Source organism: Oncorhynchus mykiss, chromosome 8 (genome assembly GCF_057628025.1).
Source record: "Oncorhynchus mykiss isolate SJ-2025 chromosome 8, ASM5762802v1, whole genome shotgun sequence".
In the NCBI taxonomy this organism is placed as follows: Eukaryota; Metazoa; Chordata; class Actinopteri; order Salmoniformes; family Salmonidae; genus Oncorhynchus; species Oncorhynchus mykiss.
In genome coordinates this window covers 73,533,670-73,546,916 of record NC_143029.1, presented here as the reverse complement: position 1 = coordinate 73,546,916, position 13,247 = coordinate 73,533,670, and the positions used below count along the sequence as shown (strand labels likewise).

The following is a 13,247-nucleotide window of genomic DNA, read 5'->3' as shown; positions in this document are numbered from 1 at the left end:
CTAAGTAAAATCAGAAACATTTCTTTTTGGGTTGAACACTGAAAACAGGAACAGTATTTGTATGGGCAGTCTATGATTCTGAGGGGACACTAGTTTTTCTAGCTTAAACATAAAAAAAAATATATGACTAGGTATTATACAAGCTGAATACAATGATATTGTTTGTCCGGTGTGCTCTACAGACATTCCTTCTCTCTCTTACCTTTTATCTTGACCTGGAATGTGACTTTGTCTTCCGCTGTCTCGCAGGAGTAGTGTCCCTCGTCACTCTTCTTGGCGTTCTTGATAACCAGTCTCCTCTGTGTCCCTTTGGAGATAATGGTCGTTCTTTGGTCCTCAATGACCACTGTCTGATCCTTCCTCCACACCACCACCCCGCTGGCAGACGATACCTCACAGTTCAACTCAAGGTGCCCACTGAGGGCAGGTGCCACCCCCATGGGACCCCTGGGCTTGTTCAGGAATTTTGCTTCATCTGGAAGAGAAACATGGATGGATTTGTCATCAAGAACAAAAACATGATTTGTCTGCTTTTTTAGTTTATAGAGTTGTGGTGGAAATCTATTAATACCTTAAGGTTATAATTAAATGTTAACAAAGGCCCATGTGGAATTGAATATGACAAAAAAATATGCAATGACAGAATCATCTATGATGATTTATTCGCTTTACAAATATTTGATTATGCTTTTATAACCAAACAGCTACATTTCATACACCATCATATGATAGGTGGGTGTCTGCCTGTGCGTGGTTGGAGGATTGGGGACGGTACCAGTGACACATTGGACTTTATTACATGATGACAGAGAGCTCTTTCCCATGCTAGACGACTCACTACCACCTGGTGTTAGCTGTCACAGCACAGTCTGTCCCTGTGTGTCACATGGTGTGAGAGGGGCTTTCTGTAGGCAATGTAGGTTAGAGGTCGCACTTCATACGCCGTGTCAGTTTAAGATCCGGGGTCAGACTAACCTACTGGATTTCGAGTGTAACAACATCTGTCATACGTAAAAAATAAAGATAAAGTACAAAACGGGTTTTCAGTGAAGCTGTACAAAATGTAGCTATTTCTGTTATTGTATTACAATTATATGGGAATCTGAGGGATCAGGTTTCCACTTTCCACCAGGTGTCAACAAGTTATTAATATGTTGTAGACATTGGAGTGGTTTCTTATTTCTAGCATGATAGATTACTACAGGAGTTGAGTCTTTATTCTTGATATTTCGGCTGTCCTGTTGTACCTTTTAGAGAAAGCTTCAGGGACATTCTGTCTTCGTTTAGGACACACTCATAGATTCCCGTGTCCTCTTCAGTGACATTGTGCACCATCAGGATCCTCTTGTGGTCAGTGGTTATGCACTCATACTTCTTGCCCATCTTCAGCTCCCGTCCATTCTTCATCCAGACCACCTACAGAGTCGGAGGAAACATTGAAATGCACAATCCGCACAAGAGACAGCATTACACAGTGATTTACACAGTGAATTGAATCTGAACAATTCAAAAGAGAAAGTCTTAAGTATTTTTATTTTTGTATTTATAACACTACTCCTAACACTAACAGGGTTCATTAATTAATTCAGTCATCTGGACTTCATATATTATATATGCCATTAGAAAATATATGCCATTTAGCAAACACTTTTATCCAAAGTGATTTACAGTCGTGCATACATTTTATGCATGGCTGGTCCTGGGAATCAAACCCACTACCCCGGTGTGACAAGCGCCACGCGCTACCAACTGAGCTACAAAAGGACCACTACACACCTGGGCATGGTAATCAGACACCTCTGTGGTCATCTGGGCGGAGGACTGGGCGCTGCAGGTCACCACCTCAGTGTGAGCAGACTTACTGGTGAACCGGATAGGTGGAGCTGTAAATAGAGGTTTCACATAAGCTACCGGGGCTATGCTTATTACAGAGTATTGAATTGTAGTTGTTGTATGGGAAATTCCAATGGAAAGATGGTGACTGTCTACCAACAGAACAGCTAACAGATGAGGTTCCTAACTGCTTGTACAGCACTATGAGGTTGGAATAATAGTGTGAAATTGTGAAAATTAGTATAACGCCCTTTTAGTGTAAAAGTGTAAAAGCTACTTGTAAAGAAAGTCTAGAATTTCATCCTGTTTTGGTGGGATGGAGTTTTGGTCTGCCTGGTGACATCACCATGCAGTAAATTAGTCAATAGATCAATAAGAAAGAGAGGAAAGGGTTCTACATGGAACCCAAAAGGGTTCTATCTGGAACCAAAAGGGTTCTACCTACAGTAGTACCAAAAAGTGTTCAACAAAGGGTTCTTCTCCTATGGGGACAGCCAAAGAACCCTTTTCGGTTCTAGGTAGTACATTTTTTGGATTATGTATGTATAGCCTTTATACTCATCGTGTATTTATTATTACTTTTATTATTACATGTTTTATTTTCTGTTATTTCTCTATTTTCTTTCTCTCTGCATTGTTGGGAAGGGCCCGTATAAGTAAGCATTTCACTGTTAGTCTACACCTGTTGTTTACAAAGCATATTTTATTTGATTTGATTTATACAGGCAACTCAAAGCATCATGCTAATGAAGATATGCATATTCAACCACAGTTCTTATTCTTGGCATTGCCCCCTATTCCAGTGCTTACCCTTCACTTTGAGTATACAAGTGCTCTCCGAGCCACCGCCCACAAATTTGACCACGGCTCCGTTCATCTCCATCAAGACCGTCCGGATCATCAGCGTGTGCATGGTCTTTTGGCGGGTGATGAGGTAGTCACCACCACTACGCAGGAGGCGTCCGTTGATAGACCAGAAGCCAGAGCACACGGCAGACAGATCCACGGAGAGTGAGGCCTCCTCACCTGAGATGGCTGTGCTGTTCATCAGGCCTGTTTTCACCTCTGCACTGGGCTCTGTAAGAAATGGTTGAATCACATCAGTATTACAAAAGTAGCATGCTGGTGTTTTTATATATTACGGTTTGATTGTGAGTACCTGTTGAAAAGTTCCAAAAAGGTTATTCTGCTGTCCCAATAGGAGAACCATTTTAGGATCCTGGTAGAACCCTTTTTGGTTCCAGGTAGAAACCTTTTGGGTTCTATGTAGAACCCTCTTCTTGTTCTACATGGAACCTCAAAACCAAAATGGTTCTACCTGGAACCTAAAAGCCTTGGTGCAGACCCACATTCTTCTTGTCTACCTCATACATCTCCAGGAGTATTCCTAGACTGCCATTAGTTTCTTCTTCAATAAAACCAAATAATAAGGAGTAAGAAGATGTTTGTCTGTCTCACCAAGGTAGAAGGTCCCGGGCACCTCCAGGTATTGGCTCTGGCCATAGTTGTTGACTGCAGAAATGCGGAACTGGTAGCTGGCCTCCTCTGTGAAGTTCTGGATCGTGATCTCAGTAAAGGGGCTGATCTCCATGCCATTGCACCTCTGCCAGGTCTGGGCACCCACCTTCCTCCTCTCTACCATGTACCCCTTGATGGGCACAGGGCGGTCACTGTCTGGGGGGGACCAGTGGAGGGTGATGGATGAGTCTGTCTTGTTGCGCACCACCACATCGATGGGGGGATCAGGAGGATGCTTTCTGGCAGCTGGGAGGTAGGGAGGTATAGTTTGGAATGGCTCACGTATGTATGATAAATCCTGAGAAAAGTCAGTGATATGATGTATCTGCAGATGTATAGAACAAATCCAGATAGCTGATGTTCTGAAAGAGCTGCAAAATATAGACCCCTACAAATCAGCTGGGCTAGACAATCTGGACCCTCTCTTTCTAAAATGATCTGCCAAAATTGTTGCAACCCCTATTACTAGCCGGTTCAACCTCTCTGTCTGAGATTCCCAAAGATTGGAAAGCAGCCACGGTCATCCCCCTCTTCAAAGGGGGAGACACTCTAGACCCAAACTGCTACAGACCTATATCTATCCTACCATGCCTTTCTAAGGTCTTCGAAAGCCAAGTTAACAAACAGATTACCATTTAAAATACCACCGTACCTTCTTCGCTGTGCAGTCTGGTCTCCGAGCTGGTCATGGGTGTACCTCAGCCACGCTCAAGGTCTTAAACGATATCATAACCGCCATCGATAAGAGACAATACTGTGCAGCCGTACTCATCGACCTGGCTAAAGATTTCGACAATCATCACATTCTTATCGGCAGACTCAACAGCCTTGGTTTCTCAAAAGATTGCCTCGCCTGGTTCACCAACTACTTCTCTGATAGAGTTCAGAGTGTCAAATCGGAGGGCCTGTTCTCCGGACCTCTGGCAGTCTCTATGGGGGTGCCATAGGGTTCAATTCTTTGGCCGACTCTCTTCTCTGTATACATCAATGATGTCGCTCTTGCTGCTGGTGATTCTCTGATCCACCTCTACGCAGACGCCACCATTCTGTATACTTCTGGCCCTTCTTTGGACACTGTGTTAACTAATCTCCAGACGAGCTTCAATGCCATACAACTCTCCTTCCGTGGCCTCCAACTGCTCTTAAATGCAAGTAAAACTAAATGCATGCTCGTCCACCGATCGCTGCCCGCACCTGCCCGCCCGTCCAGCATCACTACTCTGGATGGTTCTGACTTAGAATATGTGGACAACTACAAATACCTATGTGTCTGGTTAGACTGTAAACTCTCCTTCCAGACTCACATTAAACATCTCCAATCCAAAATTAAATCTAGAATCTGCTTTCTATTCAGCAGCAAAGCATCCTTCACTCATGCTGTCAAACATACCCTCGTAAAACTGACCATCCTACCGATCCTCGACTTCGGCGATGTAATTTACAACACTCTACTCCAACACCTCCAACACTATTCAACAAATTGGATGCAGTCTATCACAGTGCCATCAGTTTTGTCACCGAAGCCCCATATACTACCCACCACTGCAACCTGTACGCTCTCGTTGGCTGGCCCTCGCTTCTTAGTCGTCGCCAAACCCGCTGGCTCCAGGTCATCTACAAGTCTTTGCTAGGTAAAGCCCCACCTTATCTCAGCTCACTGGTCACCATAGCAGCACCCACCCGTAGCACGCGCACCAGCAGGTATATCTCACTGGTCACCCCCAAAGCCAATTCCTCCTTTGACTGTCTCTCCTTCCAGTTCTCTGCTGCTAATGACTGGAATGAACTGCAATAATCACTGAAGCTGGAGAGTCTTATCTCCCTCACCAGCTTGAAGCACCAGCTGTCAGAGCAACTCACAGATCACTGCACATGTACATAGCCCTTCTGTAATTAGCCCATCCATCCATCTACCTCATCCCCATACTGTATTTATTTATTTATCTTGCTCCTTTGCACCCCATTATCTGTACTTGCACAATCATCTTCTGGACATCTACCATTCCAGTGTTTAATTGCTATATTGTAATTACTTCGCCACCATGGCCTATTTATTGCCTTACCTCCCTTATCTTACCTCATTTGCACACAATGCATATAGACTTTTTCTTCTTCTTCTACTGTATTATTTACTGTATGTTTGTTTTACTCCATTTGTAACTCTGTGTTGTTGTATGTGTCCAACTGCTTTGCTTTATCTTGGTTATCGCAGTTGTAAATGAGAACTTGTTCTCAACTAGCCTACCTGGTTAAATAAAGGTGAAATAAAATAAATATAGTTAGCCTTTGTGATCAGATTAATCAAAATGGAATTTAAACGTAGGATTTCCTAATTTGATGTTGTGACAGGAAAAGGGCTTTAGAGTCTGTGCTATGCATGTAGGTCTATGTTTGTAGCTCACCTGTGACAGAGAATCTTGTGGAGGTCTTGCAGTCTCCAGCCATGAAGGCCACCTCTCCTGAGTCGTCAGCTTGGCAGTGGCTGATGGTTAAAGTGTACTGCCTGAGGGTGCACGCAATTATTATGCGTGTGTCCGGCTTCAGACGCTCGGCATTGCGTGTCCAGTAGGCGTCAGAACAGGGGTGCTCCAGCTCAACGCAGAAGATCACTGTATCACTCACTGGCACTACAGTTCTCCTGGGCAGCTTCTTAGTGATGTTGCCTGTGAGTGACAAGTACAAGGGTCACCAAATGGCAAGTGTAGTCTACAACGCTGCAGCACTAACACTGTGTAAACTGAATACCAAGGTTATTGCCCCCTTGAAAGGTCAGAAAGGAAATTGGAGACTCCCTTTGCATCATTAAATGTTTTGACAGTTTTTTGACTGTATATTTTGACAATATATTTTGACACTGTATTTTGACAGTATTTTGACAGTATATTTTGACAGTACTTTGACAGTATATTTTGACAGTATACTTTGACAGTGTTTTGACAGTATATTTTGACAGTATTTTGACAGTAATAGGCAGTAATGCCTATTACATGATGAAACTGCACAACATTTCATTGTAAACTTCTCTCTGATATATTTTCCATCAAAGTATGATGTAGGAACAATCTCAATGTTGATAATGTTGCATAATATTTGTTATTGAGGCATCAAAAGTTTGTCAGAAGACTAGATACAAGAAAATGGCTCTCGTACCCAGCACAGTGAGCTCGGCCACGGTGCGGCTCCCCTCCTTCATCTCGCAGATGTAGACGGCATCATCATTGGTGGTGACGTTGTGGATGGTGAGGCGCCGCATGGTGCCCTCCTCCTCCATTCGGTACTTGGAGCAGTCCTCCAGTCGCGTCTCCTCCATGAACCAGCTGGCCTGGGTTGAGGAGATGGGCACTTCACACAGCAGCGTGGCCGTCATCTTCTCCTGGACCTCCACATCCTGCAGCTTCCTCCTGAAAGGCACCTTGGGCTCTGAGGATCATTGAAAGAACACACAATAATTGTCAGAAGGTGAGTGAAATTATGGAAATTGGTGGATGCGTAAATCAATTGCTCATAAAGTCAATCTCTTTCTGTTTTGCAGATACAATGGATGTATTTATTTTAATATGCCATACCCTGCCTTGGGCTCTGACATAGGAAGATTGCAGAACATTTTTAAAAAGGTGAGTGACTCCTGTAATTAAATGAATGTATCTTACTTTGAACCGTTCTCAGCAGAAAGTAAACAGCAACAACTAAGAGCATTGAAGCGCAAGACTCAACTTCTCCACTGTTTTGGTGTCCTGGCTACCACACTGTACACAGCACAAAGCGAATCTGTGCACATGCGCAGATACTGCGTGTGACTCTCACTCATCTCAATATCTCCGGTGCTGCCTGTGGCAACGTAATTTCACTGATTCAACCTTTAAAGTGCTTGTACAGTACTAAAGTTTCAATCACTTATGTATTTCAGTTGTACTCCATCAACAACCCAAGGTTGGACCAGTCCAAGCCAGCATTTTGTCATGTGTCCACCTCATGTGATACACACACATTCTACAGGACTGATTTCTATGGGCTCCAATACATCACAGAGTATTTCCATCAAATAAAACTAAAATTTACAGTCCTTAGAAAGCAGATTACATAGACAAGTGCTGTTCCATTTTCAGCAACAAAAGGAAACATTCCATTTCGAGAATGCTTTAGTTCTCTACGATTTAACTGTCTGTTTACTTTATTATGGAATGAGCTTAAAAGGCTACTTACAGGGCTATTATTATGTACTGCATTTCTATTTGGACAAGTTTAGAACAAGACATCAGCACTCAGAATAATCAGCTCTATTTATTTATTATTTCAAAATAGGCAGCGCAGTCAAATGACCTAGTTGCCTCATGGGTGGAATGTTATTCATATTTTGCATAATTTCTTAATTAATAAACATTATTTCAAAAACCCACCCGAAAATCAGGTGTTTCTATGTCAAACTGTTTTGTTATATTTCAGTCTTATGTGATATATATCAAGTGTAATATTGTGATGCAAACTCAAAATGGAATGCATTTCAACTCCATATCTGACATGGTACAGGTGTCTTCTTTGTTTTAAGACCATAACCATGTGTGTGAGGTGTAGACTTGTGTTTTAAAGTAAATTTGTGTAAGGCTGCCAAGACATACTGTGTGACCCTTGTTTAGCCCACTGCAGTAAAAGGTTAAATATTGGCTCATGCTCTTTGAAAACAGTTGAGAAGGAACAGAGGCTAAACCATATTCACTTACATTTTAGTTTAGCGTTTATGTGCTGGTATCATCTTTCCACATAACTTATCATTTGAATGTGTGTTTTGAATGTTTGGCTGGGACTGTGACTACTGAGTATGTTTCAATTATGACATTTCCTAGAGGTTCTTATTGTACACCAGTGGGTCATCAAATGATCTGGTGTTAATAAAAACAAAGGTACATAAAGGGTGGAGGGATACAGTCCCTCTCGCTTGTAAAGCCTCTCAAGAATCCATTATCTGGTGTCAATTACTGTATAACCAGATGCAACCAAAATCACTGCCATGGGCATTGCACTCGCTGTCAAATTGAGACCGAGATTAACAACCGCCATTGATAAATCTCCATGCTCCAGGCTTCTAGCAAATCAGGAGTTGCTCATGGAAAATCACCCTAGCTCTGGCACCTAATGGCCATCATTGCAACTGTGAACTACTCATCACTAGCAGAAAATAGATGAAACATGACACTCCCCCTTCATTTCGCTGCCAGCATTCCACCACTTAGTTGCACAGTTTAAGTCTATGTTGGGGCAAAGTAAAACTGTGCTCAGGTGAACGTTTTAGCTCACTTTGGTTAATTATTTTCGTGTGGATAGAGACTCATTTCCGTAAGAGCATGACTGTATGACATTATCCGATATCTCAAGGACAGCACACCCTCGTTTAACCTCTTCAGATTCCTTGCACTATCATGTTTAAAGGCCCAGTGCAGGACCATGTGATTTTCCTGTGTTTTATATACAGTATATTTCCACACAATGAAATTGTAATAATACTGTGTATTATACAATTGTTGATAATGTTCTTTTAGTGTAAAAGCTGTTTGTAAAGACCGCCTGAAATTTCAGCCTGTTTTGGTGGAATGGAGTGTTGCCATGGAGACATCAACATGCGGTGAATAACAGCTCATTTTTTCATTTTTAACCTCTCCACTCAGACCACTCAGACAGTCCTAGTAAAATTATTGCTGGAGTAATTGCTCTTTGCTAAGAAGCTATTTTTGTTTCTTTATTTTAATTGAGAACAATCACAATAAGGTACTTAACTGTCGCCCAGAAATTATTTGATAATGAGCTCAGTATGGGAAAAAAATAATAATAATGTATCCACTCACTGCTGTAAGTTGCTCTGGATAAGAGCGTCTGCTAAATGACTAAAATATAAAAGGTAAAACATGTAAAAAATGGCTGCATTGGGCCTTTAAACACTCTTTGAAATCAATGCTTTCACATACATAAGCCCGTGTACAGGGGGACCTCAACATCACGAGAATGACAAACTCCACTGTTATGCAGGCCTGCATTGCAGAGACATTTGAGCTATATTTAAGCAAATGCTATACATGTTATATACTAGTCGATTATCAGCAATTCATATAGAGCAATGAGAGAGAGTTAATCTAAGGTCATCTCCCCACATGACAAGCATTGTCCCTTAAATACACCTGAATCCCTTTGCCTCGTTATGGAAACGTTAAAGAAAACTACCCTCCCTTTATCCTCAACAGCCGAGTGATGAACTAGACTTGGGAGTACGGTAATGGCAGAATATGGAATAACTAATGCTAAACATTTTATTTTTAGAAGACTTAGATGTGATGCACTCTCAAATTAAAATAATAATCGATGGAGTAAATGCACTATTCTACATAATTTATATTCCAATCAAACATCGCTCTTGAAATACCAACCATTTGTGATTTGTATGTATTTTTTTGCTTACCTTTAACTATCACCAGCACGGCGCTGTAGGTGTGTCCAGCCATATTGGAGGCGTTACAGGTATACAGACCATTGTCCCTCTGTTTGCAGTACAGGATCTTGAGGATGAAGTTCTCGGCCTGGTCCTCATACATGATTTGTCTGCGTCCCTCGCCAATGTTCCCCCCATCCTTCCTCCAGATTATGTGAGGCTTGGGGTGGCCTGTCACGAAGCAGCTGAGTTTGGCGTGCTTGCCTTCAGTCACTGTGCAGGTGCGGGTGAAGACGCCTTTGGGCAGATGACTGACCAGTGCTGCGCTGCTGTGGTCTAGACCCAGAAGGCTCAACCCATCTGTGACCATAGTGGTGGCGGTCGAGGAGGTGGTGGTGGAGTTGTAAGTGGAGCTGCTGGTCTCGGTGGTGCAGTAGATAGAGATCCCTTCTTTACGCTTCTGCAGGTGGGAGAGGAGGGAGGTGCTGTTGTCCTTGCCCAGGTGATGGGAGTCCTGGGTGTCTACAACCAAGGTGGCGGCGGAGTTAGAGCGGCCTACCGAATTCTGGGCACGGCAAGTGTATGTGCCGCTGTCCAGACTGCGCACGCTCTGGATCCTCAGAGAGCTGCTGTCACTGTCCGATGTCACCTTGATGCGGTTCGTCTCGGCCAGGTAACGCCCGTCCTTCTCCCAGTCAAATTTGGGCTCTGGGTAAGCCGCAACCCGGCAGTGGAAGACCACATCGCCCCCCAGGCCTACGCGTGTGGAGGTAGGCTTGACCATGAAGACGGGGGCCCTCTCCACCATCTCCTGTGGAAGGCCTACGTGAAGGGTTACGCATGCATATGCTTCCCCAACATTGTTTTTGGCCCGGCACATGTACTGGCCGCTGTCCTCCAGGGTTAGATCGTAGATGGTGAGGCGGTAGACGTCACCATCATCCACCATCTTGAAGCGGCCCCCAGAGGTCAGACGTAGCTTCTCCTTTTCCCAGGTAATCAGTGGGATGGGGTTGCCCACGATGGTGCAGCTCAAGGTGGCATCCTTTCCCACGCACACTGCGAAAGCCTTGGGCCGCGTGAGAAACCTGGGGGCCCCTCCAAACAGGTTCTGGTCCATTACTAGATCCTAGTGTACCAAGGAAATAGTGTCATTTAGAATTGAAACACACCTTTGAGAGAATAGAATAATCAAGATTACTAGGCTATATCAAGAAGTGTATAGGAAAGGCAACCAAATCTATGAGATATCCTTCTAATCTTATTGTCAATCATTTAAATCACTTGCCTCTTGAACTGGAATGTCAAACTTGCATGACACTACACAGCCTCTAGTGTCTCATCCTTCTCATGCCTGACATAATAATGTAACTCTACATCAGCAAGTAATGACTAAAGTTTGGAAAACCTTGTTCACACATAGGTTCACACTGTGTTTGGGTGGGCCATTGTAGAGTTAATTGTTTGCTGTAAACTAAGATTGTTTTCATCGGAACTTGGAGGAATGTGTTAACATGTCTCACTTATGGCCTAGATATTTTTAGTGACGTCTGTCTGCAATGGAAGTCAACAAAACATATTTTCCAAAATGTAAGATATGCATTGAGGACAGATAACAATGATATCTCAGTAGTTAAAACATTTATAGAGCAAATCACTCAGCCTTCATCTGTTTACATTTACATAAACAATACAGAATACTGATTTAAATATTGTAAATAATGTCTCTATGAAGGTCGAACATAAAATTGTCCCATTCAATGTAACAATCTGCAGTTTTATTGTTTTGTACAGCACATTTGCCTACCCAGGACAGATTTCCAACTAAAACACTGTGATACAGAGTAGGCTAACAAGATTACAAGTAACAACCACAAAATGGATCATATTCTAGCAAAAAATGTCCAACTGATGATAAATAATCATCAGAGCTAACCAAGAGGGAGGCAGATTCTAGAGTGACAGAGGGATGCATAGAAAAACAATCCTCCTCATTCTTTCCAAAATAATAGCCGACAGTAGGTTTTTGGGTGAGAAGTGCATATTTCATAGGTTTCTGCCTATTTGTTACACTTAAAACAATACTAGCCTACTGAAGTGGAATGTTTAGATTAGTTGGTACCATAGGCGTAACTGTTCTTCAATTCTGGTCCTGGGACCCACAGGGGTGCACATTCTTTATTAATACATTATTTGAGTCTGCAGGACCAGACTTGAGGAGCACAGTCGCATATGACATCAACCAGACCCATATCAAGATCAAATAACACCCACACACTTGCTAAAAAGGCGTATCCAGAGGGGAGCAGGTGGTTTATTAGGCCTGTAGCCTACCCAAACTGATCAGCGCACTGTCAGATTACCATAAATGCTGTTTTAACCCAGTTAAATACAGCAAATATTGTATATGAAAGGGTGACATTTGCCATCTTTGTCACCTCCCTCCCCTGAGCTGCCTGTCCCAAAAATAACCTCAGCTGTCAGGCCGCGTCTCTGTCCATTGCCATTTGTAGTAGCAAAGACAGTTCAGCTGTTTGGTAGAGAACCCGCAAGAGAAGGAAAAGCTTCGTTATTCGATATTGTTTGATAAATGTACCAATACAATGATGCAAATAGATCATACATGTTTTATGTAGATGGTTTGATATACTGTAGATAGTCGGCAAAAAACATTTTAGATATGGTCTTCTTCGACCTATAAGTTACTCATTGCAATTCAACATATAAGTTATAAAAACATAGGTTTTAGACCGTGTAAAACTGTCACCACAAACATAGAACAGCACACTAATGAAGATGATTTGTCTAAAAATAAGAAACTCGACATTTAAAAATAGGCCTACATTAATTAGGCCTGATTAAATTACAATTTATGTTGTTCAGTTATTGCAAATTTAATTTACATTTAGACTATTTCAACTGGGAACTGGGTTAATTCAATTTCAGCAATAATTTTCTCACCTTGAGTCTTCAGACACTCTCTGGTAAAACAAGCACTGAAACATGTGGACGAAAACTTTAACAAAGTTTTACAGTCCGAAAGATGATGCAATCTTTGCCGTTGAGATTCAACAAATTTATGTTTGGTCAATATTCCTACAATGATGATTTGTATCCAGGGCGGTATAACATCCCCCAGTCTCCTGCAGTGGGTGTTTGACTACGGGTGTTTCTTTTTTCTTCATTGGTATCTCATGATGCCAAGTAGCTGACGTTCCTATTATGGTGCAGCCTCCTTCCCAAAATAGACTTGTCATTTACTGTAGATATAGCCTGGGTGCTGGAGCAGGGGGCTGGACAGGCTGGTATAGCTTATCTACCTTGACTAGCCTACCTCATAACAACAGATTAAAAATTGTGCATATGAGGGCCATCAAACATTTGTATTAGTATTTTTTTGTATTTTATTATGCATGCAGATTAGCTTCTGCCAAGGGAGCAGCAACTCTTCCTGGGGTCTAAGCACATCAAGGCACTTGCA

General features: G+C 42.4%; 1 protein-coding gene across 50 annotated transcripts in view; it reads right to left on the bottom strand.

Annotated features, from left to right (window-relative positions):
- LOC110530483 (obscurin) overlaps positions 1-13,028 on the bottom strand; it is a 92,102-nt gene extending 79,074 nt beyond the window's left edge. For all 50 annotated transcript variants that reach the window (XM_090182507.1, XM_090182520.1, XM_090182523.1 and 47 more), the window contains exons 1-9: positions 12,728-13,028; positions 9,797-10,895; positions 6,502-6,771; positions 5,754-6,014; positions 3,292-3,597; positions 2,644-2,910; positions 1,777-1,883; positions 1,248-1,416; positions 203-475 (exon numbers count right to left, since the gene is read on the bottom strand). In XM_090182507.1, the coding sequence (XP_090038633.1) occupies positions 203-475; positions 1,248-1,416; positions 1,777-1,883; positions 2,644-2,910; positions 3,292-3,597; positions 5,754-6,014; positions 6,502-6,771; positions 9,797-10,886 (2,743 nt within the window). In that variant the 5' untranslated portion in view covers positions 10,887-10,895; positions 12,728-13,028. The remainder of the gene's footprint in view (positions 1-202; positions 476-1,247; positions 1,417-1,776; positions 1,884-2,643; positions 2,911-3,291; positions 3,598-5,753; positions 6,015-6,501; positions 6,772-9,796; positions 10,896-12,727) is intronic.
- Between the last annotated feature and the right edge of the window lie 219 nt (positions 13,029-13,247).